Source organism: Podarcis cretensis, assembly GCF_951804945.1.
Source record: "Podarcis cretensis genome assembly, chromosome: 5".
In the NCBI taxonomy this organism is placed as follows: domain Eukaryota; kingdom Metazoa; phylum Chordata; class Lepidosauria; order Squamata; family Lacertidae; genus Podarcis; species Podarcis cretensis.
In genome coordinates this window covers 50013444-50040860 of record NC_137174.1, presented here as the reverse complement: position 1 = coordinate 50040860, position 27417 = coordinate 50013444, and the positions used below count along the sequence as shown (strand labels likewise).

The 27417-nt window shown below is 39.5% G+C and overlaps 2 protein-coding genes across 3 annotated transcripts in view; one reads left to right on the top strand and one right to left on the bottom strand.

The window, feature by feature from the left end:
• Positions 1 to 27417, bottom strand: part of HSPA12A (heat shock protein family A (Hsp70) member 12A) — a 320123-nt gene that overhangs the window by 228510 nt on the left and 64196 nt on the right. The gene's annotated exons all lie outside the window — the stretch shown is intronic.
• Positions 1949 to 24156, top strand: LOC307216465 (pancreatic triacylglycerol lipase-like; the record flags this gene model as incomplete). The annotated part of the gene is made up of 11 exons (XM_079976794.1): positions 1949 to 2149; positions 2673 to 2798; positions 4521 to 4655; positions 8269 to 8377; positions 8853 to 8972; positions 9061 to 9180; positions 12247 to 12365; positions 13985 to 14114; positions 14843 to 14954; positions 22195 to 22362; positions 24001 to 24156. Coding segments are annotated over 11 exons (1404 nt in total), but the record flags the coding sequence as incomplete, so codon positions are not given.

Here is a 27417-nt window from a genome sequence, read left to right as displayed (position 1 = left end):
TTTGTTGGAAAATAAAACCCCTAGGTGGCTGTCACCTATGGAAGCAAAGGCCTTGAAAAAACTTAATATGGAATCTAAATGGCCAAGATATGGTGAAATTTTAGAGCAAGACAGTGGGAAAATTAAATTACAGAGTTTTGAGAAATTGAAGTCTAAAGTAAGAGATTGGCTTCACTATTATCAAATAATGGAGGTGTTTAAACAAGACAGGAAAATTGGCTTCCAGTTGGAGAGATCAAAACTAGAAACAGAACTGTTAGAACCCAATACTAAGAATCTATCAAGAATGTATAACTTGCTGTTGAAGTGGAATACATTAGATGAGACAGTTAAATCAGCTATGATTAAGTGGGCACAAGACTTTGGTTATGACATTATGTTTGCTGACTGGGAACAGTTATGGACCACCGGTATAAAATTTACGGCATGTAATGCCTTAAGAGAAAATATTATGAAAATGATTTACAGGTGGTACATGACCCCGGTCAAGCTTGCAAAAATTTATCATTTGCCCAACAACAAATGCTGGAAATGTAATACGACTGAAGTACCTTCTACCACCTTTGGTGGACTTGCCCGAGGATTAAGGCCTTCTGGGAAATGATTTATAATGAAATTAAGAAGGTACTTAAATGTACTTTTCATAAGAAACCAGAGGCATTTCTCCTGGGCATGGTCGGCCAATTGGTGTCAAGGAAGGATAGAACGTTTTTTATGTACGCTACTACAGCAGCAAGGATTCTCTTAGCAAAGTATTGGAAGACACAAGAACTACCCACGCTGGAAGAATGGCAAGCGAAGGTGATTGACTATATGGGACTGGCGGAGATGACTGGCAGAATCCGTGACCAAGAAAAAGAGACGGTGGAAGAAGATTGGAGGAAATTTAAAGTATATCTTAAGAACTGCTGCAAAATTAATGAGGGCTAAAATGTCAAGGGAAAGGAAATTATAGAATTACAGCTGTAACCGATTAAGTATGAGAATGAAATTAAAATAAGAAAATGTTATTATTTGATTGACCTGAGGAGTTGTTGGAAAAAAAAGTTTTAAACAGGATGCAGAAAAGGGGAGGTAAGGGGAAGTCCGTGAAGCAAGGTTAATGGAAAAGAGGGTTTGAAATTATACATGTTTATATGTTTTTGTATGTTTTTCTGTGTGTGTTGTTTTGTTTATAATTTGTGTTGGAAAATCAATAAAAAATTATTATAAAAAAAAAAAAAGGAATTCAGATTAGCCTCAACCAGGGCCAGGGCCTTTTCAACATTGAAATGAGGCTGCATTTTAAGTTGTATTTTAATCCTGTTTTTAAGTTGCATTTTAATCAATTGTTTTTATACCTGATGTTAGCTGCCCTGAGCCCGGTCTTGGCCGGGGAGGACGGGGTATAAATAAATTATTATTATTATTATTATTATTATTATTATTATTATTAAACTGTAACACAATCATACTTCAAAATTCACGTCTCCAAATTTTGAAATGCATATACTAGGGTAAAGTATAAAAGGCATTTGTTATTGAAATTAACACATCATAGTGCAGTATATTATGGAAAACAGCTTTACAAAAATGTTTGCGTTGGCCAAATTACATAAAAGTGTGTATTTTTGGAGAAATTTATGCTAAATCCTGATGAATTTTAATTTTAAAGATTAAAATTTAAGATTGAAGAAATGAAAACAGAAAGAAACCAAAATGGAAAGATGAACCTATCTAAACATTTTATTCACAAACCAATTGCTCCGTTAACAATTATAAGTCCTTCTGCATTATATTGTGCCACTATTCCCCTGCCCCTATTGCAGGTGTTTGTGGTGCATCAAAAAATGTTTTTAAAGCTTTCTCGGGTTTCTGGAGTGTTTCTAGAGATGAGACAATTGCTGGAAGCAGTCTTAAATAACTGTCACATGAGCTTGCCTGAACATCAAAAAAGGACAGACTGTGAATTCTTTGGTCACTCACACTTTGGTTATTTGCTCCCCATATAACAGGAAAAGAAGTATGCTATGACCGACTGGGCTGCTTTTCAGATGATATACCATGGGCTGGAACTGTACAACGACCAATCGCAAAGTTACCTTGGTCCCCAACAAGAATAAACACTCGCTTCCTTCTCTACACAAAGCAGAACCCTAATAACTTCCAAGTAAGGCCCACAACCATGTAAAATTGCAAGATTTCCCCATACACAGAATAAAAGAGGATAATACTCTAAGGGCACTTCCAGGCTTGCTATTTTCAGGTAGGATTCAATCACATATGGGCAAATTCAGGTGGCACAATTATAGTTGACTGGGAGGTCTTGCCCTGCAGACCCACTTCTCCCAAAGTATCAGATTTTTTTGCAATAAGGAAAGTGGCAGAAAAATGAACTGGAAAGTGTTGAACAACGTTGTCTAACATCCCTACATTCAGATCTTAATGAATGCCTGTTAAATGGCCAACACCATCTAATCTCACTGCAAACAAATCAGGATGAGTGCTCAAAAAGCAGGTCATCTGGAGGTGGCCTCAGAGAAACACCTCTGTGAAACATATAGAAATTCACAGACAGTGTGGGTGAATTAAAACACATCTCAATCATTATGGATGGTGTTTGGTACTTTCACTCAGTTTTAGGTGGGTTGGGAGAAGCAGTTAAAGTTTATATTCTTTCATACCTTTCACAGGAAATCACTGCAATTAATCCAGAAACGATTGATTATTCAAACTTTAATGCCAGCAAGATAACTCGCTTCATTACCCATGGATTTGTGGATCAAGGTGAAGAAAACTGGCTGTCAGACATGTGCAAGGTACAGTACAATGTAATGTTCATGAAAAAGCTCTGAAATACATTCATATCCAGACACATAGCCCTCACAATTATCATAGCTCTTTGCCTGTTACCAATTTGCCATAGGGAACATGCAACAACAACAACAACCATCATAAGAATTATGAACTTGCACTTAATTGTGAGTTCAGATTTTCATTTGTCAGGATTAACTAAAGTACCGTATTTTTTGCACCATAACACTCACTTTTTTCCTCCTAGAAAGTAAGGAGAAATGTCTGTGCGTGTTATGGAGGGAATGCCTACAGATGGCGGGGGGATCTGCTGCAGTCGTGAGCAGAGGATCCATGGTTCCCCTTCCTTCCCTCCTCCGTGGCTCACTTTGAAACAGCAAAGTGGGAGAAGAGCCGCGGAGTGGGGAGGAGAGAGGGACAGAGAGCCTGCTTCTTTAAAGGAGCAAAGCGGGAGAGGAGAGGAGTCTTCTCCCCTTATACCCCTCTTCTTCATTATTAGCAGCATCTTTCTCCACCCACCCCACGCGTGCTTCTTCTCCCCTTAAACCCCTCTTCTGCATTGTTAGCAGCCTCCTTCTCCACACACCCCACGCGTGCTTCTTCTCCCCTTAAACCCCTCTTCTGCATTGTTAGCAGCCTCCTTCTCCACACACCCCACGTGTGCTCCTTGTCCCTTGAGTGCTTTTCCTTCCCTCCCCACTTAAAACGTGGTTACAAAGCACTGATCCACATGGATCCTCAGGATTTTTGCACTGGGTCACCCCAAATTCACCATCAGATCACATAGCATGTCCATGGCTACATCTTACACCAAAAAAATCATGCACCCACTGTTGCCTGGGGCCGCAGTGGTGCAAAAACGTGGTTACAAAGCATGGATCCACATGGATACTCAGGATTTTTGCATTGGGCTACTCCAAACTCACTGTCAGATCACATGTCTGTGGCCACAGCATGAACCACAAAAATCATGCATCCACTGTTTCATTTAGAATATTTTTTTTCTTGTTTTCCTCCTCTAAAAACTACATGCGTGTTATGGTTGGGAGCGTGTTATAGAGCGAAAAATACGGTATTTTCTTGGAGGGATTTCAAGATCATGTTATCCAGTACCCTAAAATGAAGCCAGATCTGTCATACTCAAATGCTTCTGAGGCTCTGATACTTAAAATATGAAGTGATTTTCCTCTTACTTGACTCACTTGCAAAACAGTTAGGCCATGTGTGGCCTAGAAATGCTGCAGTGTGGAGTGCTCTTGTTCAGGGTTCCAGTCAGCCATTTTCTAGGATACTCCATTCCATTTCCCCTCTCTTCTCCAGTTTCCACCTCCTCAACACTCATCATTCGGTGATTATTGGACTCGGAGGGTTTGAAAATCAGGGTTTGATGTTGCATCTTTTTTGTATTGCTGGAAACCTTGGGGTTTCTACAGGTATGCTAATACCTCTCCCTAGTGTGTGTGTACGTGTGCAGTGCCACTGTGGCTACTTAGGAGTAGCACCTGCCTCCAAACTTTGCTAGTATAGGGAAAATAGATAACACAAGGAAATGAACCATGAAACATTACAAAGGTAAAATGGCCTAAGGCAGCTGCCAGCCAAGGTGGCTGCAGTAGCACAATTCTGTGAATAATAGGATAAATGGTGCTTTAGCACAAAGAGAACATTCAGGATTTGTGGAGCCAGGACGCTGTCCCTCAAGTTTGTTTTTACTCTGTTTGCATCAGAGGATGTTTCAAGTGGAAGATGTGAACTGCATCTGCATAGACTGGAGTAGTGGTTCCAGGTGTCCATACACCCAAGCATCGAACAATATCCGTGTGGTGGGAGCTGAAGTGGCCTACTTTGTAAATGTCCTTCAGGTAAGAGCAGTTCCATTCACTATGCCATAGTTATGTTTTTTTTTTTTTATAATAATTTTTATTAATTTTCCACACAAATAATAAAGAACAATATAAAACAGTATAACTTCAAGCTCATCGGTTCATACCCTTCTTTCTTTGACTTCCCCATACCTCCCCATCCCTGCATCCTTATTTAATAATTCTTTAGCAACCCTTAGGTCCATTGTCATAATTCCCTTTCATAAAAATTTCTTAAGTTTTTTTGTTTACTGCTGCAATTCTTTACTTCTTACCCCCTGACATCTTAACATTCCTCAATTTTACAATTATTTTTGAGATATATTTTGAATTTCTTCCAGTCCTCTTCCACTGTCTCTTTCCCCTGGTCCCGGATTCTGCCCGTCATCTCGGCCAGTCCCATAAAGTCAATCACCTTTGTTTGCCATTCTTCCAGAGTAGGTAGTTCTTGCATCTTCCAATACTTTGCCAGTAGAATTCTTGCTGCTGTAGTGGCATACATAAAGAAAATCCTATCCTTCCTTGACACCACTTGGCCCACCATGCCCAAAAGGAAAGCCTCTGGTTTCTTAGGAAAAGTCCACTTAAGGACCTTCTTAATTTCATTATAGATCATTTCCCAGAAAGCTTTAACCTTTGGGCAGGTCCACCAGAGGTGGTAGAAAGTGCCTTCAGTCTCATTACATTTCCAACACTTATTATTAGGCAAATGATATATTTTTGCAAGCTTGACTGGAGTCATGTACCACCGGTAAATCATTTTCATAATATTTTCCTTTAAGGCATTACATGCAGTAAATTTAATACCGGTGGTCCATAACTGTTCCCAGTCAGCAAACATGATATCATGACCGATATCTTGTGCCCATTTAATCATAGCTGATTTCACCATTTCATCCTGTGTATTCCATTTTAACAGCAAGTTATACATTTTTGATAAGTTCTTAGTATTGGGTTCCAGCAATTCTGTTTCTAATTTTGACTTCTCTTTCTGAAATCCTATTTTCCTGTCCTGTTTAAACGTCTCATTTATCTGATGGTAGTGCAACCAATCTCGAACCATAGGCTTTAGTTTCTCATAACTCTGAAGTTTCACCCTTTCGCCATCATATTCTAAAATCTCATGATATTTTGGCCATCTAGAATCCATATTAAGCTTTTTTACTTCCCTAGCTTCCATTGGTGACACCCACCTAGGGGTTTTACTTTCCAACAAATCTTTATATCTAATCCAAACGTTATACAATGCTTTCCTTACAATATGGTTTTTAAAACTTTTATACACCTTTACCTTGTCGTACCATAAGTATGCATGCCAACCAAAACTATTGTCATACCCTTCCAGATCCAAAATGTCAGCGTTCTCAAGAAGTAGCCAGTGTTTCAACCAGCAGAAAGCTGCTGATTCATAATAAAGTCTTAAGTCCGGCAGGGCAAACCCCCCTCTATCCTTTGCGTCAGTTAAAATCTTAAATTTAATTCTGGGCTTTTTGCCCTGCCAGACAAATTTTGATATGTCTTTCTGCCACTTCTTGAAACAGTCCATCTTGTCCACAATCTGCAACGTCTGGAATAAGAACAGCATTCTAGGCAATACATTCATCTTAATAGTAGCGATTCGGCCTAACAAGGAGAGTTTCAACCTTGACCATATTTCCAGATCCTTTTTAACTTCTGACCAACATTTTTCATAATTATCCTTAAATAAGTTCACATTCTTGGATGTTAAGTTTACCCCCAGGTATTTTACCCTTTTTGTTATTTCCAAGCCTGTTTCATTCTGAAAACTCTCTCTTTCTTCCATTGTTAAATTTTTTCCCAACACTTTCGTTTTTTGTCTATTCAATTTAAAACCTGCTACTCGACCAAATATTTCAATTAGTTCTAATACTCTTTTAGTACTAGTGTCTGGCTGTTGCAAAGTCAATACTAGATCATCTGCAAATGCTCTTAATTTATAATGTCTAACTCCGACCTGAACTCCTTTAACCAACTGGTCCTTTCTGATCATGTTTAACAAAACCTCCAGGACTGATATAAAAAGCAAAGGGGATATTGGGCAACCCTGTCGTGTACCTTTTTCTATAGGTATTTCTTCTGTTACCACGTTATTTACAATTAATTTGGCCTTTTGTTAAGAATATATTGCACCTATACCGTTTTCAAAACCTTGGCCTACCCCCATCCCTTGGAGATTCTTTTTCATAAAAGTCCAACAAATGTTGTCAAAGGCTTTCTCCGCGTCCACAAAAATCAAAACTGCTTTCCTGTTAATGTCAACGTCCAGCAGCTCCAAAATGTCTATAATGTTTCTCACATTGTCTGACATATGTCTACCTGGGAGAAAGCCTGTTTGGTCCTTATGAATCTCTTCTGCTAACACTCTTTTCAATCTTTTTGCCAAAATGTCTGCAAAAATTTTGTAATCCACATTAAGTAAAGATATAGGGCGGTAGTTTTTGACCTGGTTCTTCTCAGTCTCTGTTTTCGGTATAAGTGAGATGAAAGCCTCTTTCCACGATTCAGGTGCCTTTTTCCCCTTCAAAATTTCGTTGCAAACTTCCTTCAATGGTTGTCACTATGCCATAGTTATGAATCCTACAGATACTGGAAGGCATCCATGACAAGAAAGATTAAATCATTTGATAAAACCTGGGCAAAAACCCCCACCCCAATACTTTATTTTATATAAGAAACAATTTATTATATCATCTGGTGGACAGAGTGAGTTTAGTGTCAAAATTCAGTTACCTATTCTGGAAAGATGTTTTGTTGGGGAGAGGAAAAGGTTGTCACCTGTAGCTAAGCCAATATTGAAATTTTAGCAAGGAAGTATAATCCTAGTATTCAGTTTTAAATATGCATTCTTGACTACCACAAGCACTAGGGCAAGATTTGCAAAGCCATATATTAATTATGCACTTGATTCAAATTTAATGCAACAATATGCAAAGCAGTCAGACAAAAATAGAACCCTTAATATAAAATAAATACATAGATAACATACAAATGGTTTAGAAATGAAATAAAATAACAATAGTAACTTTCCCAACACCACCAAGCAGAAGTCCACAGCTAAGAACAGAATTCAGAACTCCTGTGTCAAAATCCAAAAGGTATTATACCCATTGAGCTACAGACCATCTCAATATATATTATTTGTGCTAATAAACAAGTACCAGTTAAGAGCCTATGCTGTCTTCACCAATGTTGTGGTGTCCTGCTGTTTTGGACTACAACTCCTATCATCCCCAGTCAATGTACTGGCTAGGATTGATGAGAGTTGTGATCAAAAACAGCTGGAGGGCACCATACGGAGGAAAGTTGATCTAACCTAGATGGCATCTTATTTAAAAGATATGAAATCCAAAGATATGCTATGTCTTTCTTCAACTCTGTAGTTTTGCAATGTACTTCAGCACCTTTAAGCTACCCGTAAAGTCAGTCTCCCTCCCTCCCCCCTCCCCCTTTCTCTCTCACACATGGAGTGATTCCAAGCTGAATTCAGCTTGTAAGGATAAAGGTGCGTGTAGATTGAGTTACAAACTGAATGAACCATAACACACATCTACCAGTGTGTATGCTGTTTTCTTTACAATTGCTCTTTTTTTAGTCAAAGTATGGATACTCTCCATCCATGGTTCATTTCATTGGCCACAGCCTTGGGGCACATGCAGGTGGTGAGATGGGAAGAAGAGTACCAGGAATTGGAAGAATAACTGGTAGGTTGGTGCAATGCAAATTGGTATCAAGACAATCAATATGGACTTTGAATCTTATCTGCCATGTTGTACTTATGTAATTATAGTAGCTCATTATATTGGGGGGAAAGTGTTTAATGAATGGGAAAGTGTGAATGTACTTTGGCATGTGTTGCTGTTGGGTGTAGCCTAGTCTACTGTAGAATGGCACTTGAAAGCCCAGCAATATAAAACTTCCTTGGAGATACAAGAATAGGGCATATTTCAGGATCAGTGCAGCTACAGGTGTTTTACAATCCTGCACAGGTTCAGATAATTTGTCTGAGGGGATTTCCTGGCAAATAATTGAATGCAAAGTTGTTCCGATGGGAATCAGAATTTTCCCAGCTCCGCTCCCATTTCCAATAATATGTTGTTAGTTGTTACTTCAGTTAACTGTGGTTCAACATATTCCATAAATTTTCATCTCTTGAAACAAACATTTAAATGTTTATAGGACTGGATCCTGCTCAACCCTATTTTCAAGGCACGCCAACTGAGGTCAGACTGGATAAAAGTCACGCTGATTTTGTTGACATTATTCATACTGATTCAGCCCCAACCATTCCATACATGGGTAAGTTGACTGCAGTATACAACATGTGCAATAATATGCATGCAATCTTTCAGTTTTAACATATACTTATCTGCTATGAACTTTCCAGGGTTTGGTATAAGTCAAGCTATAGGACACCTTGATTTTTATCCAAATGGAGGAGAATATATGCCGGGATGTAAGAAGAATCCTATTTCACAAATAGTTGACATTGATGGAATCTGGGAAGGTATGTATCAGATCAGGGAAACAGGGACAGAGGGACAGAGGTGGGATGTGTGGTCATGAATAGACTGGAGTCCAAAGGCTGGATTAAAGATAGAGACAGGGGAGGGATTGCACAGTTACTTCAATCAGTTGATGACTGCTAGACCAGCCTATAAGGAAGAGCTTTGTAATATCTGTTTTCTCTTGATTGCAACTGCAAGATGTCTTTAAAAGAGAATTCATGGAGGATAAAGCTATCAGTGGTTACTAGCCATGGTGGCTGTGCTATACATCCATTGTCAGAGGAATACCAGTTGCTGGGAATTACAAGTGGGGAGAGCAATATTGCACCCAGGTGCTGTTTGCAGGCTTCCCACTGGCATCTGGTTGGCCTCCATGAGAACAGGATGCTGCCTTTGGCCTAATCCTACAGGGCTCTTCTTATGATCTTATGATTGCTTTGCATGGTGAGTTGACCAGCTTTAGGCTGTAGGGCAGGCATGTCCAATGTCTGTTTCGGGGGCCTAATCCAGCCTGTTGGTCAGTTTAATCCAGCCCCTATGGCAGTTTATTTCCTGGCATAAAAACAAAACAAAAAAAAACCCTCAACAACTTCAATCCTAAAAGAAGCTCAACAACTCCAACCGTTAAAGAAGCTCAACAACTTCAATCCTAAAAAAGGTCAACAACTTTGGTCAGCCCTTTGGTTGGCCCCCACGGCCCTTCACTTCATCAAATCTAGCCCTCTTCGAAAAATGTTTCGACACACTGCTGTAGGGTCAACTGACAGCACTAAGACCAGCACTGCAGCCTATAGGGGTGCCCTCTATCTGATTAGCTGACTAAGCTCCAGAGCACTGGTGCTACAGGTTTCGCACCAAAGACTGTCTGCTGGAGGTTACAGTTCAATACCTTCTTTAGTTTTTTATGTTATGCCACCAAAATACTTACAACAGTAGATTCATTTAGCCTTTTAAATCCCACTGACTTCCATGAGAGAATAAAGTATATACTCAAATCTCTTCTGCTGAAATTAATAGGACTTTAGTATGCTTAAATCTGTATAGATGAATGGGTTGTTTCCAGCACTGCTGTTATGCTCATGCATCAGACTTTGACTTGTATGGTGGACCCCTCAGCCCACTGTGCCCCCTAGAAATCTGATCCTGAGGTTTAAGGGGACCCTTTGGAGCAGATTTGGTGGGCAGGCAGAAGGAGAGGAAAGGAGACTTTTCAATGAACTCTTGATGCAGGAAACATGTTCTATGGGAGTACACTGAAGCCAGAATTAATGGTAAACTATACACAACCTGATTTTTACTCAGAGCAGACCTATTATAATGAATGAACCTATGTTAGTCATTTCTATTAATCTCAGTTGATCAATTCTGACTAGCATTGGATACAACCCATACTGAACAGATAAGCAACTTTCTAAAATATATAGTAGATAGGAAGATAATTTGTGTACATATTTTGTGTTATGTACTTATTTTGATAATTAGCAAATATGTATATAAGTACACGTGTGGTTATTTCTGAATTTTTTGAATTTACTATTAATTTTCAATCTTTGATAATTTAAGAAAATGAAATATAGTCCAGGGCTAGAAATCATGACATACAGCAATAAAAACAGTGTGTTTTCTTGTCAACCCCACAAATCAAGATTGCATTATAGAAGCATAGCAAGTGTTAATGAATCTTCCTTAGTAAAATATCCCAAACCTTGTCATCCTTATATGTCCCCAAACCTCCTATCTGATTCATTTATGAAAAAATTGTTCCATTACACTGATTCAACAGGCATAAAAACTGTCAATATGATGGCAGATATAAAAAAGACACCTACTTAATTATAGTTCTGTTGCATCCAATATTTTCCCTAATTAGCATACAGAATAGAAACAAACAGGAATTAATTCAGTTGAGAAAAGCTGCCTATGAAAGAAGTAAATACCGCTTAAACTATTCCAATGATTTGAAGATTGAGGACAGAACATAATTAATCTCTCTTACTTAGTTTCTTGGCAGCAGTGCTAGACAATGGTGTTAGCATATGAGGAATGACCTTGATATTTGGGTATGTTGCTGCATTTGTGATTATTGCTTTTGGCAGTGAAAATAATCAAATTCTATCACGTCTTTTTCTATTCAAAATAGAATTGAAAAGGAACAAGGGATTCTACTAACAGATACAATGAGCTAGGGATGAAGCAGATCAGTTTTCCATGCTTCCGATTTCACACATCACTCAAGGGGAATTTTGAATGTTAAGAATGAGATTTGACCCCTCAACATTAATTTTGGTCATAGTACCCAATGCTGTTTGTGCACTATTAATGAAGCACAGGCCACTCAGAAAGATACAGGGACCAATTGCAGGGTTAGAATACTTTCCAGTGGCTTTTCCTATGAGTGTCAAAGACTGAAGAACTGTTCAATACCAATTTTGTTACAAACACTGACTATCAAAGTTAAAAAAGAATCAAGAATCAAGGATTATATTAGCAACAGGTATTGACTATTTACATACAGGATATGAAACCTGGGATACTACTAGAAGTCAAATCTCAGATTTAAGATTTAAACATAATGCTAAGCCAAACCATGGCTAAGTATGAATGAAGAAGTGTGCTAGTGCAGTTTTTGAAAACTATGGATGCTTTGCAGTAGTTTTCATGCTACTGGAACCTGAGCCATGGTTGGGCTTAGTATTATGTCTGAACTTAGGCTCATGGTTTATCTTCCCCAAACGAACCACAAGCAACAAGCTGAGAACAAACCTTAGAGGCAACTAACTGTTGCTGTTTTGCAGCAAAACAAACATGAGTTAAAGTAACCCAGTGTAACCAATCTTTTGCCTTCCCTTATCCCACCAATGCTGATGTATTCTTAATCTTACAAGGGGGTATTTTGGAATCTACCATTGCTTGACATGTGGTTGTGAACAGTTAGAGAGAATGTAGTTAAATCCAGAAAGGGGGATAAAAGCAGAAGCTGTGCATATAACCTTGGTCAAAGCACATGATACAAAGAAGAATCAAAAAGTAAACTATAGCACATAACAGCAGTTTCTTTTGCACAGGAACCCGTGACTTTGTGGCCTGCAACCACTTGCGAAGCTACAAGTATTATTCAGATAGCATTGTCTTCCCAGATGGATTTTTGGGTTACCCCTGCGCAGCATACAACTTATTTGAAACGGTATGTGATTTGTGTATCTCAGGAGCAACACCTCATGTTATTGCTTCATCATGCACATGCAGTAGAATGCAGTTTTCCAGTTTGCTAAGATCCCTTGACACTAGGTTATGTGTGAAGAAAAAGACTGGTCATTTGTAATGCCAAACCATGCCTTAGGAGAACGGGAACAAGACTTGTGCTCACGTAGTCTTCCTCATCCTCCTTCTTCCCTCTCATATGCCATTTAATTTGCTTCAAATCATTGTTTGCAATTACCGGTATATCCAAATAAGAAAACTGGTTTTCAACTACCCTCCATGCTGGGACTGCAAACCAGTTGCAAATCATGAGTTCCATTCCTGGTTTGGAGGGCAAGTGCGAACCATAGTTTGCCAGCTGGGATGCAACTGTAAGTTGTAGTTTGTCACAAACCAGAAAGTAACCAATTAAGCACAATGAATGAGAGGAGGAGGAAGCACATGAAGTGGAGACTCAACCATGTAATGCCAAGCCATGGGAACCAACTCACTCTGAGGCAGTTGTACCAGTACAACAAGTCAAGGTCCATAAAAGAATAATTGGAATCTTGGGAATAGGTTACTGGACTAGTAGCAGAATGATGCAAGGCAGTCACAGTGAGAATTGAAGACTGATTAACATTAACTTCATATTTCTATTGAAATAAATAGTAGTAGTTTGGGGTATAAGCTTTTGTGTGCATGCACACTTCTTCAGAGTACATGCACACGAAAGCTTATACCCAGAACTACCTAGTTGGTCTCCAAGGTGCTACTGGACAATTTTTAATTTTTATTTATTTATTTCGACTGCATCAGACCAACATGGCTACCTACCTGAATCTAGATTCATATTACTATTGTCATTGTTTTCTGAACAGGAACTGTCAACTTCTTCAAATGTAAAAGTGCTAAAATAAACTCTAGGGTGCTATTTTCCCACAGCAAAGGGAAAGACATGTACAATGTAACTTCTGTCATCTTAAACTTAAAGGGTTATCAACCATGCAAACATTCTTATAACGTAGACCACTGAGAACAACTTCAAGGGACACACACAATTAGTGCTTGCAGATTAGGTGCATTGTAGGATCAAGGCTTAGTTAACAAAGGCTCTATAATGATACTGCGTTTTGACTTTTATAATAGATTTAAGGACAGCAGGCTGCCTTAATTCTCTTCTATGTACTAATTTGCTTCTGAAATGTCTTGAGAATATGGCATGGGTCAGGTGTGGCATTAGTGAGTGGGCCAGGAGGACTTTTGCACCAGCCCTGGGTGTCCTGCCTTTGCAAAACCTTTTAAAAAGCACCACTTCGCCTAGAGGACAACTTGGCACACTCCATAGTGCAGAGCATAATTTGCCAAAGGGAATCTGGACATAAAAAGTAGCATATGCAAATTTGTGTCATGGGTCTGTGTCTTGGGCCCTTAAAGTACCTGGCAGTACCCCAGCACATGACCTCCAAGTTGATCTTTGAGCCACAACAAGAAGTCAATTGTCCAGGGCAGGATAATGAAAGAGGTGTTGAACAGTTATTAGGTATGGCTTCCCAACAGTGCAACAAGTGAGAGAAATAATTGTTGCAATATGAATAAAATGAGTTTTCCTGTTTTCACTAGGATGGCTGCTTCCCGTGTCCAAATGGTGGATGCCCTAAAATGGGTCACTATGCAATTGAATCTAAAGGCAGATTCACCTCTTCATTTACAAAGCTTTATCTGAACACTGGAGATGCCAAGGATTTTGCCCGTAAGTTCACTTTTGGAGTAAACTCTGAAGGCTGACCTTCATCCTATATTGGCAGCTCAGAGAACTGTATGAAACAATAGCTTGTTACAAAGATTACAGTTTGCTCTATTGGTCTGGATTTCCATCTTGTATGTGGAGCAAAAAATATCCTAGATAACAGGCAGCATCTTTCCCAAAAGCCAAGACAACACTTCAGATGCTGCTACATTGTGCCTAGACAGGTGTAGTGTTTCAGCATGCAAGAGCCACACACAAAGCAAGCTTTTGTGCACAGAGATCAGAAACAGATGTACACCAAATGTGCCATAATTCAGAGCACCTGTGTTCTGATTCACAGTGGTCTATCTAGCTCAGTATTGTCTACACAGTCAGCAGCTCTCCAGGGATTCAGTCAAGAGTTTTTTCCAGCTGTTCCCAGCTAAGATTCCAGGGATTGAAACTGGGACCTTCCGCATGCAAAGCAGTTGCCCTAGCCAGGAACTATAGCCTGGAGCCATACTCTTTGCCTAGAGAAGTATTCAATTAATTCCACAACTTGAAGTGAAAGAGGATATTGCATAATACATTTGGTTTTGCAAATGATGGCTAAAGTTCCTCTGGTCTGAATCCTTCACATAAAAGAAATATCTGATATCAACACACAAAATTAAGACGAAGAAGAGTTAAATGTCAATAATCATAGGAACTTGCCTGATGAAAATCAAAATCTTGCTATTTGTGTTGTTCAGGTTGGAGGTACAAAATATCAGTCACTCTGTCTGGAAGAAGCAGTGTCCGTGGATACATAAATATTGCCCTATATGGAAGTGGAGGGAACACAAAGCAATATCAGATTTTCAAGTAAGTACGGTGGGTAGAAAATTAGATTTTAAAATATGTGTTCCTACTTGACATTTGCTTTTCTGTTTCTCTTTTTCTACTTGTAAGATGATTTGATTTTTTTTCTTTTCATATGGGGTGAACAGAAATGCAAATAAAGCTAAACAACAGATTCATATTGCATTACAATACATTCTATTTCATCTTCTAACAATTTTCTAGCAACTGGAGTTTTCTACATTAACCTCAAGAGCTCTTTTCTGTTTGGTTAGCCTACTTGTTTATTGAATTTATGACCCACCTTTCTGCAATAAAGCCTCTAAGGTAGTTAACAAAAAATACAGATACAAATGAAAAAATAAACACAAATAACAGAGCAGCAAAAACCCAGTTTGCTTCTCAAATGTGCTCTGCTCAGCTCTACTCAGCTCTGCCAGGCTCTACCAGAGTGAGGTGCACCCTTCCAGTATGAAAAGCTCTATTATATCTGCCAAAATGTGGGCAGGCAGATGCAAGCAAAAGCCCCTGAAAGAAGACATTTGTGGGGGCAGAAAGGGACAGAGCTGGGTTAGCCAAGGATCCACTGGATCCTAACTCAGTCAAGGTATAGTAGCTGATAAGCCTAAACCAGCCCTCCAACCTTTGTGCCAGGAATTCGGATTGCACACTAAAGGTTACAAAATTTACTAATTACTGACACTTTAGGGATCATATACAGTGGTACCTCGGGTTAAGTACTTAATTCGTTCTGGAGGTCCGTACTTAACCTGAAACTGTTCTTAACCTGAAGCACCACTTTAGCTAATGGGGGCTTCTGCTGCTGCTGCGCTGCCGGAGCACGATTTCTGTTCTCATCCTGAAGCAAAGTTCTTAACCTGAAGCACTATTTCTGGGTTAGCGGATTCTGCATCCTGAAGCGTATGTAACCTGAAGCGTATGTAACCCGAGGTACCACTGTATATCAGATCAGGGTGTTTCTTATCCTAATCCACATCAGTTTGAATTACAGTAACTCTTTTCAGCCATTTTGCTGCCCAGTCACCCTGTTGTGGTGGTTTTCACAGTACATTTGCAGTTTTTGTTTAAGATGTGTGGGTCCATAAGAGCATGGGGCTTATGCACCTTCTTTTAATAGTTGTGTAGAAGTCATGCAGGCTACACCTGCTGAAATTCCCTCTTCAGCTCAGCTGTAAAGTTGCAGGAACCCTGCCCTCTTTTACACTTTTCTGCCCCCAGTTTAACATCATGGGCAAAGTTGCACATTTCCCTGTGAGTGCCTGACTTGGAATTATTTATAATCAGTATAAAACTTAAATGCAGTTCCTCAGGTGACTGAGGAAAGGGCGGAATAAATGACCCAGCTCCCTACCGCAGTTGGTTGCTTGGCAACAGCCAACAGTGACCCAACCCTGATAATGGCCCTCCGTGGCCTAGCCTCAAACCAGTGCTGGTTAGTTGGCAACTCAAATTTCTTGAAAAAGATCATCAATGATAGGGCCAACCCAATACATTTTGCCCCTGATGCAAATGACAAGAACCCTCCCCATGTCCATAAGCCAACTGGTGTGGCAGTTGAAATTTACCTCAGCTCTGGCAATGGGACAGCCATCCCCCACAGTATCCAAGGGCAGCGGCCTAGTTTAATGGATTTGGAAGAAGCCATGTGGAAGACCCAGTTCTGTCTTCCAACGGAGGCGAATGACCCAGGGTTTCAGGAGGAACAGCCAGTCCTCCAGTGTCTGCCACCTGAGGCACTTGCCTCACTATTTCTAGCAGAAACTGATCAATAATGTCAGTTAACCATTGCCCTGTAGGTGGTAGTTTCTCTCTTTGATATTTCAGTTTATCAGAGTTTGCCTTTCTGTTTTCTTCACTGCCAGCTTCATTCCCTTCTTTGTTAGGTCTCTCCCTTCAACTTTCACACAACTCTTCTGTTTCCCCTCCTCAACCAAAAGCCCTTCCTTAATTTACTCCTGTTTTATTTTCTCACAGCTCGTTTTTATAAGGTGCTCAGGAGGAGGCAATATATTACCCCCTACACACAGGGGGAGGGGGGAGAGCAGCATCTGCCACCCTGAGGCCATTGCTTCACTCCTCCTAATGATAGGGCCGACCCTGAGAACCTACCAACAATTTTGGATGCCAAAACTGAACCATGGTTCAGTTTTGTGGAGCTCCCTCCCAACTGATATCAGAAAGATCCCCTCCCAGTTGAAATTCCAGAATCAAATGAGGCCCTTTTAAAATTTTATTTCAGCGGGCATTTTCAGTCAGCTTTCTCATTCCATGGTTAGTTTTAAGTCGTTTTATCTTTATTGCATCATGTTAACCATACTGCACAGCTCTTAAAGATGATGATGCTAAGCGATATATAAATGGTTGAAAAGACAGAAAGAAATTCCTAGCAACAAAACTAGAAATGGGTCAGGGTTCTAATTTAAAGTGATATCTAAATTTGTGATATCACGCTTATTGACTTGGATTTTTCTGGGCATTTTAATTTCATTAACAAAATGTATATACTGCTTGACTGAATCTTGTTTCTAAGCAATTTACAAGAAATATTACAATTATCTATATAAACAGTTAAAGACAAGTAATTAGAAACATTTTAAAAACAATTAAAATCAGCAGTAAACTACAAAAGAAATTAGAGCACACCAACATTTATGTGTCTGGATAGGCTTATCCAAGCGAAAATGTTTTACACAGGTGCTGAAAGGAATACAACAACAGTGCCTAATTGATGTCAATAGGCAGGAGTTCCAAAGTTTCCAATGCTGTAGAATTTTGTTTGTCAAATACTGTCCTGGTCTCATAAATTATTTAGAACACATACCACCCACACTTTTTCACGTTAGTCACTCTATTTTCAAATGTCATCTGTGTTAAGAGGGAGAAAACGCCCCTCTGGTATTTTCCAAAATGTGATTTTAAGCTTCCGCTTTTTGTTTGCTGTGACTGTCTGAGCTAAAAGCCCTGGTACATTATAGCTATTCAAAAATGTCACTTTCCAGCCTGCTATTTATTTAGTTTAGCCAGCAGCAACGTGTTTTAGTGCTGAAAAGTAGATTTAATAGCAGGGACATTTTAAATGATTTCGACAATAAATCATTTTAATCAAAGCCAAATATCACCTGTCTGTCATGCAATATAAGAATGGTGGAGGGGAAAGAAACTCTGGCACACAGTAGTAAACAAACCCACATATATATGGTGCACATTTTTTGTATCCCTTTCATGCATTTGGCCCTCATTCTTCTCCATCGTGGTCTAGACAATACATTATCTACTGGGATTATAGCATTCCTTTGGCAGGTTCCGCACCTCCCCAGGCAATACTGTATAATAATCTGCTCCAAATCACATGAAGGACTGTAGGCTTTCTTAAATGAGCCTATGCTTATCCAACTATATATGCTGCCCATGTCATTAATCCATGGATGCATAATGGGACCTTTTGAAATCTATATGGATAAAGCTGTCACAGTTTTTAGGATCTTTGGTTTTTTCAAAGAGCCTTTGTGTTTACTGTTCCATTCCAATCTTCAAAAGCTGGTCAGGGGAGGGTCTGCCCCCCCTGATCCCCTTCTCCTCTCTCCATCTTGTATAATTTACACACTTTATTTCTTTTAAAATAATATTTATTACTTTTAAAACTTACAAAAAAGAAAAAGAAGAAAGAAGACAAAAGAACAAAAAAGAACAAAAAAGAGAAAAAACAATACAATACAATATATAAACTATACAAAACACAACCTTAACACATTAAACTAAACACAATAAACTAAACAAAACAATACAAAAAACAATTTAAAAGCATACATCATACCTTTTCCATATTCTATCTTTCATTCCCTTGTTTCATCGACCTCCTCTCACCTCCCTTTTTGTATTCTACTTCTATTAGTTGTCTCAGCAATTCCTTTCCCTTTTTCTCTATTTTCTGTCATATAAATGTCTTAACATATTTTTAATCTTATTTTCCATTAAAACTAGTATACTTATTTAAGCTTAACTCCTTAAAACATTTCTACTAAGGCCATAAAATTTCATTCCAACATTTTTCTATCACTCATTAATTTTACAATATTTCTATATATAAACTTTAAATTTTCCAATCTTCTTCCACCATCTCCTCTCCCCGGTCTCGGACTCTGCCAGTCACTTCCGTCAACTCCATACAGTCCATCAACCTGGAGATCTTATGTCCGAGGCTCTTAACTCTTTTCCACGTCCCTTCTGCAGGTCTTCTTCATATTCTTTGATGCTAAAGAGCAGATCTCGGGGAAACTCTGGCCTAACGATGCTTTTATTCCTTCTCGACAGGTCAGCCAAATTTCCATAGTTAAAGCTAAGATCCATAAAGTATTTCAGGGCATGTTTCAAGATTCCTCCAAACCCAAAGGCCCACAGAACTCCAATCTCCTCCTGACCCAAGTCCATGTCCCAAAAGTCAGTTAATCCCTGCATGGAGGGATCTTTCCAACTTTCCTTTTCCAGTCCAGGCCGGGCTCCGATCCTCAAAATCTGACCTTTTCTAGTTTCAATCATAAAAGGCCTCAACTTGTAGTCCTCAATTTGCCTCTGTAAGGCTGAGGCTCCCACTTGTATTACTTTAGGTTCGACAACAACAACTTTCTCCTTCTCCTTTTCCACAATTTGTCCTGCTAAAGTAAATTCCTGCACCAAATCCTGAATAATTTCTGTATTGGTGCTCACTTTTTGTCCCAAATTAATCATTTTTTGTCCCAAGTTATCAATTTTAGTAGTCAAAGCATCCGACTTCTTATGAAGTTGTTCCAACGAGTAGCTTATCTTACATAATGCAGTCACTAAGGCTTCTCCTGTCGACATTCTTAAGTGGTCCAAGGTCAGTCCCTGATTCTCACAGTTCTTATCATGCAGCTGGAGATTCCCCAGCTCCACTCTTGTAACAGTTTCAAAAGCTCCCTCTAGAGGGAAACAGTCTCCACTTGTATCAATCATTTCAAGCACAGTTCAAAAAGTAAAGTTAGTTTCAATTTTCAGTTACTTTTCCTCCTTTTTAAACGCAGAAGAGGACAATGGAAACAATATATTTCTCTTATTTAACTAACTGTCAACATACGTTCTCTTCACTGTCAGTGAACTCTCCCAAAATGTCAATCTACTGGCAGCCCGTTTCCAGGCTCAGAGCAGTGGTAATTTAATTTTTATCACTCTCTCCTGCAGGCTACACAATCCAAAATTTCCCCCCTCTTCTCCTGCTTCCAAGGGGGGTTTAATGATTTCAGTCGATGGAAGTTTACATAAGGCTTTCCAAGACCTTAGCTTGCAGCTTCTTTGCTTCAATCTATTTACAAAAGGGGAAGGCGGACTTCCTGTTTGAGACCTTCCCGTTTCGGTACCAAATTAAGACGTTTGTAAATCCAATTTTCCGTTCTACTCACGGGTAGTTGTTTGAAGTCAAATTGTCCACAGGAAAAAGTCAGCGCTCTCCGGCAACAGCAATGCGGCTTCACTCCGTGAAAAAAGCAATCAATTCGAAGCACCGCGCCACTCACCCCACGTCGCTCCTGATCCCCAAAACTGGGTTTCCCCATGAGCAGGGGAGGCGCAAAGGGTGCCAGCCGAATCCCACATTCACAAGCTTCTCCTGCCTGTGATTTTAGTGGGTCTCCGCCTTCGCCGCGGCGGTCAGACCCTGATTTCCACGGAGCAAATTCCTCCCGATCGGAGGAACTCCGCCATTGCCGGAGGGGCAACCCGGAAGTCCCTAATTTACACACTTTAAAGGTGCTAGTTGGCTGTGGTGATTTTAACCATGTGTAGATGTGGTAGTGTTGCCTCCTCTTGAAATAAACCTGCCTAGAATCAATGCGGGGCATTGGAATGCACCTCAGAGCAACACATATCAACCTATAGATCTCAAGACTTACCACACAAAAATCTATGGATAAGATACTTTCCTGTCAATAACTTTTCATCAGACTAGAGTTTTTACCTTAGTCTGGTAAAGTCAGGTCTAGTCAGACTTGTATACCTTACAGGTCAGCTCACAATATCTATAAAGACCAGTCAAATGATTCACCTCAAGTAACATTCAACATTGAGAGTTGTATATATTGACGCAAATGGACTGTCTGACTTTGTATAAAGCAGTTTCCAATTTATGAGGCATTTCAGAGTCTATGGCCTTTTAATCTGGGGTGGGTGAGGTATTGTTTTTGTTAGTTATTGTGGAAATTTTTGTGGTTTTTATATGGTAAACTGCTCTGTGATCTTCTGGTGAAGGGTGGCATATAAATAAATAAATTTTTATTACAACAACAACGATAATTGCTGAGCAAGACCTCTAGTGTATTGAAATGCATCTAGTCTTGGTATTGTTGCTGGTCAGATGATTTTTGGTTCTCCGCATTCTTGCTGGCTACTTGTTATCTTATTACATTTCTCCATATGTTTGGAAAGTTTGAAGTTGAATTCTATTCTTATGTACATATTGCAATAGTAATCCTTGCATCTTTTGCATCTTGTATGCCTTGTTCCCTATTTTTCACCTTACTGTGCTAGCTTAAGAGGTGGTTGTCCATAATCACTAAACCCAGCTTCATCATCCTACTTGAGTAATGCCAATTTTTCAAAACAGTCGACGGAGGATGGGAACCCTAGGGTTACCATGTGGGCAAGAGCTGCAGACCACTCTTGCAGTAAACTCTTGCATTCCTTCTTCTCAGTTAGTGGTTGTCTGAATTTACCCTTTCTGCATTGCAAGTGAAATTCTCAGGAGCTGATGGAAAAGAAGCTAGATCAATGTGTTGGTATCTTCAAATGTGACAATACCAATGAGATGTTCAAATCTGATTATGTGTGTTACCTCTTACAATGTTAGGTACTGAATAGTACATGATGCACTTGTGAACACAACATCCTAGAAACCACAATGGCTGGACCAATGGCCAACACATCCTCTTGTGTCAATTAACCTGACACAGCATGATCAGTCAATAGTGAAGGAAATCACTTACCTGTTTTTATTTTTCAAGGGGAATGTTGAAGCCTGGCACTATACATACCAACTTCACCGACATAGACGTCAATATTGGAGCAGTAGCTAAAGTTAAATTCCTTTGGAACAATGATATCATAAACCCAACCTTTCCCAAATTGGGAGCCTCAAAGATTCAGGTGCAAGATGGAGAAGATGGACATATGTATGTATAAGTGTTTTTAAAAAAGAACCTCTTTGTGTATATGTATCATATTTTTTCTCTCCAAGGGGGAAACTCCAACCTGATGAAACTTATACCCACCTAATTGATGTACAACTTAATGTTGGATCAGTTACTAAGGTTAAATTTCTGTGGAACAACAATATCATAAACCCAACTTTGCCCAAACTGGGAGCAGCAAAGATTACAGTACAGGATGGAGAAGATGGGACAGTGTATGTATCCATTTGCTGTTTTATACAAAAAAGCACCAACCCATAAATATTGATTAAAGATATACAATTATCTTCAAAACAGACCAGAGGCCCAACACTGTTGCAGGAGAGTTTTGAGGAGAAAGATGCTAATCAGTAGCCTGTTTTTAGTATATTTTGAATACTTTAAAGACAAATTTAGGGGTGACTAAACCTGTGGTCTTTCCATTGTTGCTGGACTGCAGTTCCCAGCAATCCTGACCTGCGTAGTAAATGGTCAAGGATGATGGGATTTGGAGTCCAGCAATGTCTGGAAGGCCATTCATTCTACACAACCAGTGGTGTAGTGCTTAGCATCGGATTAGGACCTACCTGAGAAACCATGGTTCAAATCCCCACTCAGCCATGAAGCTCACTGGGTGACCTTGGGCCAGTCATGGTCTCACATCTCTCTTAGCCTTGGCATTGGTTGGGTACATGTTTAAAAATGGTATTGGAAAGAGTGTGTATGTTGAACATAATTTGACTCTTGTGGTTTTGATTTAGCTATTGTTAGGGTGTTGCATTTAAAACTGATAGTTGTGCAGGGCAGATTTATACATTCTTACACAGAAACCCCCGTGTGTCCAATGTGTCAATTAAAATTAATTAATTTAATTTTATAACAATAAATTATATGAACAGCAACCATGTGACACATAAATATATTCTCAAGTAAGAATCTTTAGGACCGCCCCCCCTGCATGTCTACTCAGAAATAAGCTCCATTAAGTTTAGCAAAGGTTGCTCCCAGATAAGTTTCTTTAGGAATGGACATTTAAATGTAAGTTTTTCAGTTATCATTATTCATTCAGTTAGGCAATGTTAGCCGCTGAAGTGAATTGCTTATGGACCTTCCCTCTGGACTTTGTGGTCTTATGGGCCTCCCTTGGTTAGATTGTAAGGTGTCCAATTTCACTTAGTTTAAAGTGCAACCAGGCAGCCCTAGTGTGTTTGGGAACCTTCCAATTATTTCTGCTGTGTGTGCCCCTAAAACCTTCCCTTAGTGCAGATGTGGGAAATTTTTGGTTCTCCAGATGTTGTTGAACTACAGTTCCCATCAGCCCCAGCAGCTAATGACTATTAATGATGAGAGTCGTGGTTCAGCAACCTCTGGAGGGCCAATGGTTCCTAACACCTGCCTTAGTGCACTGCTGGGAATTTTGTAAGATGTTTGCATGGACGTTGCAAATATGATCAAAGTATAAGAATGAATGAACCTGGGTAGTTCTTTGCAGGAAATAAGTACTTTAGTATTGGTCCCAGTGACATAAGAAGGCCCTGGACAGGGATACAATGTGGTGATGTATAAGATTCATTTTGCAAAAAACCTGGGCCTTAAATCCCAACCCCCCAAAGATTCTTTAAGTAACCCTTTAGAATGTTCTTTAAATAAACAGCATTTTTCTAGCATTAGAGATATTCAACAGATGAAGATAAAATCAACACAATTATAACAAATGCTGATACAAAATTAAATAAATGCACACTCTGTATTTATTACATTTTCTGGGAGTGTATGATGCAAAATTAAATCATCCTACTAAAATGGACTTGCAATAAAAATGAAACATTAACACTTTTAAACTAATGAATATATATGTGTTTTTTAATCCTCAGATACAATTTCTGTGGTAGTGACACAGTGAGAGAAGATGTTCTGCAAACACTTACACCATGCTGAATAACAAGAAAAAATAGCAAAAGCTTTTATGCAAATCTTAATAAAAAGTCATAATCCTCCGCAGTCCACTTTCTAGGACATTTGGCTGTTAACTGCTTTTGTATAATTTTATGTGATAATTTTTCTGTACTAGAATGTGAAAGAGATGACTAATTTATAAAAAAGAAAATGTTGCCTTTTCCATATAAAAGACCCAAACATAGGCATACTAATCTGCAATAGTCCACAGCAGCAAAACTGCAGGGGAATGTTTGCCTAGAGGAGGCACATTCCAGCCTCATGCGCTCTTGAATATATGAAGTGCCAAATTAATTGTAATGGATGGCACAGATCCCTTTGCATAAAATGCAAATATATGTGTGTTATCCCTATCAATATGAATAGAGCATCCTTTGCAGGTTGAGAAACAGTATATGCACTGGTTACCGGCCTTTAATCCAGCATGCTACAGTATATAGTTAAGCTCAGTGCTTTTCTTCAAGGAAAAAGGATTTCAGTACTCACCATGAAGTTGTTACAGTAACTGTCACACTTTAAACCAGTGCTTTTCTTCTAGAAAATCAAGGTGCCAGTACTGCGTACCCTTGAGTACACCCAGAAGAAAAGCACCGGTTAAGCTTAACTAACCACAGAGCCTAGGACTTGCTGATCAGAAGGTCGGCGGTTCGAATCCCCGCGACGGGGTGAGCTCCCGTTGCTCGGTCCCTGCTCCTGCCAACCTAGCAGTTTGAAAGCACCTCAAAGTGCAAGTAAAGTACCTTCCCAACGGGAAGGTAAACGGCGTTTCCGTGCGCTGCTCTGGTTTGCCAGAAGCGGCTTAGTCATGCTGGCCACATGACCCGGAAGCTGTACACCGGCTCCCTCGGCCAATAAAGTGAGATGAGCGCCGCAACCCCAGAGTCGGCCACGACTGGACCTAATGGTCAGGGGTCCCTTTACCTTTACCTTTTACTTGCATCCAAATACACATCCCATTGAAGGAAATGCAGTGGAAATGGACAAGCAGGTTGATGGACTGTACCTAAAGGGCGTTCATCAACAGCAACTTGTCAACCTGGAGAGAAGTAGCAAGGAGGGTGCCTTGGGGTTTGGTCTTGGGTACCGCATTGCTCAATATCTTTATAAATGGCTTGAATGAAAGAGTATGTCAATCAAAGCTGCAGATGGCACCAAATCAATGGCATAAAACAGTCTCTTGCTGTCCATCTCCCATTCGCATGCAGGACTCTCCCTCCACCCAAGCTAAGGATTGGGGAAGGACTGGATTGGACTGCAAAGCTTTTAAGACAGCCAAGAGGGATATTCACTCACAAAGCCAAAAACTGAATGAGAAGAAGAGAACCCCAGGGCTATTTTTTAAAAAACAAATTTTCTGTCCCCCTCAAAAATGTTTATGGGAATTTTGTGATTGTTTTCATCCAATGTTAGGCTCTTGTCACTTTTAGCTTTCCAGGCCAGTCATCATTATGTACCTATAGAGCTATAGAATAGCTGTTCATGAGTATGTGAGGAAGCTATTTCGTTGTGTTTAACAATTTAGTTGCAGAATATAGTGGTTCAATTATGAATATGCAAAAAAGCAACCCATGAAAGACTCTGTTAAACTGTTCATTGTTTTCTCTCTCACACACACATCTCAGCTAAGCATAAAGTGTTAGCAAGAGGTCCTTTGATCAGGATGTAATTATCTGTGTATGCCTTGAAAATGGACTTTTAATATCCCAAGAAGCATCGATTATTCACACAGGAGAAAGCCACTTAATTTAGAAAATCATCTTCCCCACAGAGTTTGATACAGACAATTGTTGTTTTATAGAAACAAAGATGGGTCTGGTGAGAACAAAGAACTCGTGATAGGTTTAGACAAGGTTTTGAGATATACAATATAACACCAGTCAAAAAATGCAAAAGTAGCTAATTCACATCTGTAAGCAGAGCAAGGCAAGCTACAAATGCATGTATTTTAGGCTGCCATTCTATACACACTTAACTGGGAATAGCTCAAACTGAGTTCAGCAGTACATCTGAATGTCTAAATAATACATGGGATTCCACTGTTACATCAGAGAGGAGTTTTGATGCTTCAGGCAAGTACACTCTGGTTCAATTAATATACCAGTGCTATGACAAATGCTCTTCTTCATGTGGTTATCTGGTTTAATAGGTTAATCCACCTGATCTGCCAAATTATAGATTTGCCTATGGGAGTTCCCCAGGCACTTCCAGGCTGTCTCACTTTGCATAGATTACTTCCTTTATGCCGTAAGAGTACATGCTCCCGAAGAACAACAAAGAAAGTGGGTGCAATGTGATTCATAGGCAGTAGCTAAATGGTGTTCTTGTAGAGCACATCCACTTTGAAAACAAAAACCACACTGTACAGTAGGAATAATAGTTGAGCTGTACAAATCAAGTGTACACACATATGCACACAAACATTTATGTACATGTGTAGTAGAGGCAGTTAGTGAAATGGGTGAACAAGCCTTAGAAAATATTTAAGCCCACATTTCCACCTCTGGGAAATTTGCATCACATTCTGGTCTACAAAGAGTGTTGACTCTATTAGAGAAAGACGGATTGGGAACCAAAGTTCTCATATATCACATCACAACAGGAAGTAACCAAGGAAATATAATGCAAGAGAAAACCCTAAGAGCCATGTTTTGTGCTCCTTTCCCTGTGATTTCAAATGCATATTTGCTGCAGTGCATAAACATTAGATTGATTATGTGCACTTAGAATACATTTTTACTCCTCCTAAGGAAGTTGAAACATCTTTTGCCTTTGCTAATTCGTTTAAACTCAAGCAAGCATTACATTTGCCTATACTGTAATAGTGAAATGGATTTCATATTTAGAATACACCTAGCATTATGCAGGCTGCTAGTTTTCCTGAACTTGGCTCCTATGCCTTTATTTTACCTTTGTAGAAAGAAGAAATTTGATAGGTGATTTCTTACCCCACCATAACATTTTCATGCCTGGAAAAAGCTAAATTTGTGCTTCTCATTAAGGCTGCAATCCCACAGATTTGCCTGGAAATAAGTCTTGCAGATTTGTGAGTAGACATGTACTGTACAGTGGTGCCTTGGGTTACAGATGCTTCAGGTTACAGACGCTTCAGTTTACAGACTCTGCTAACCCAGAAATAGTACCTCAGGTTAAGAACTTTGCTTCAGGATGAGAACAGAAATCACGTGGTGGGGTGCGGCAGCATCAAGAGGCCCCATTAGCTAAAGTGGTACCTCAGGTTAAGAACAGTTTCAGGTTAAGAACGGACCTCCAGAACAAATTAAGTTCTTAACCCGAGGTACCACTGTATAGGGTTATATTGTAACTTGTTAACACAG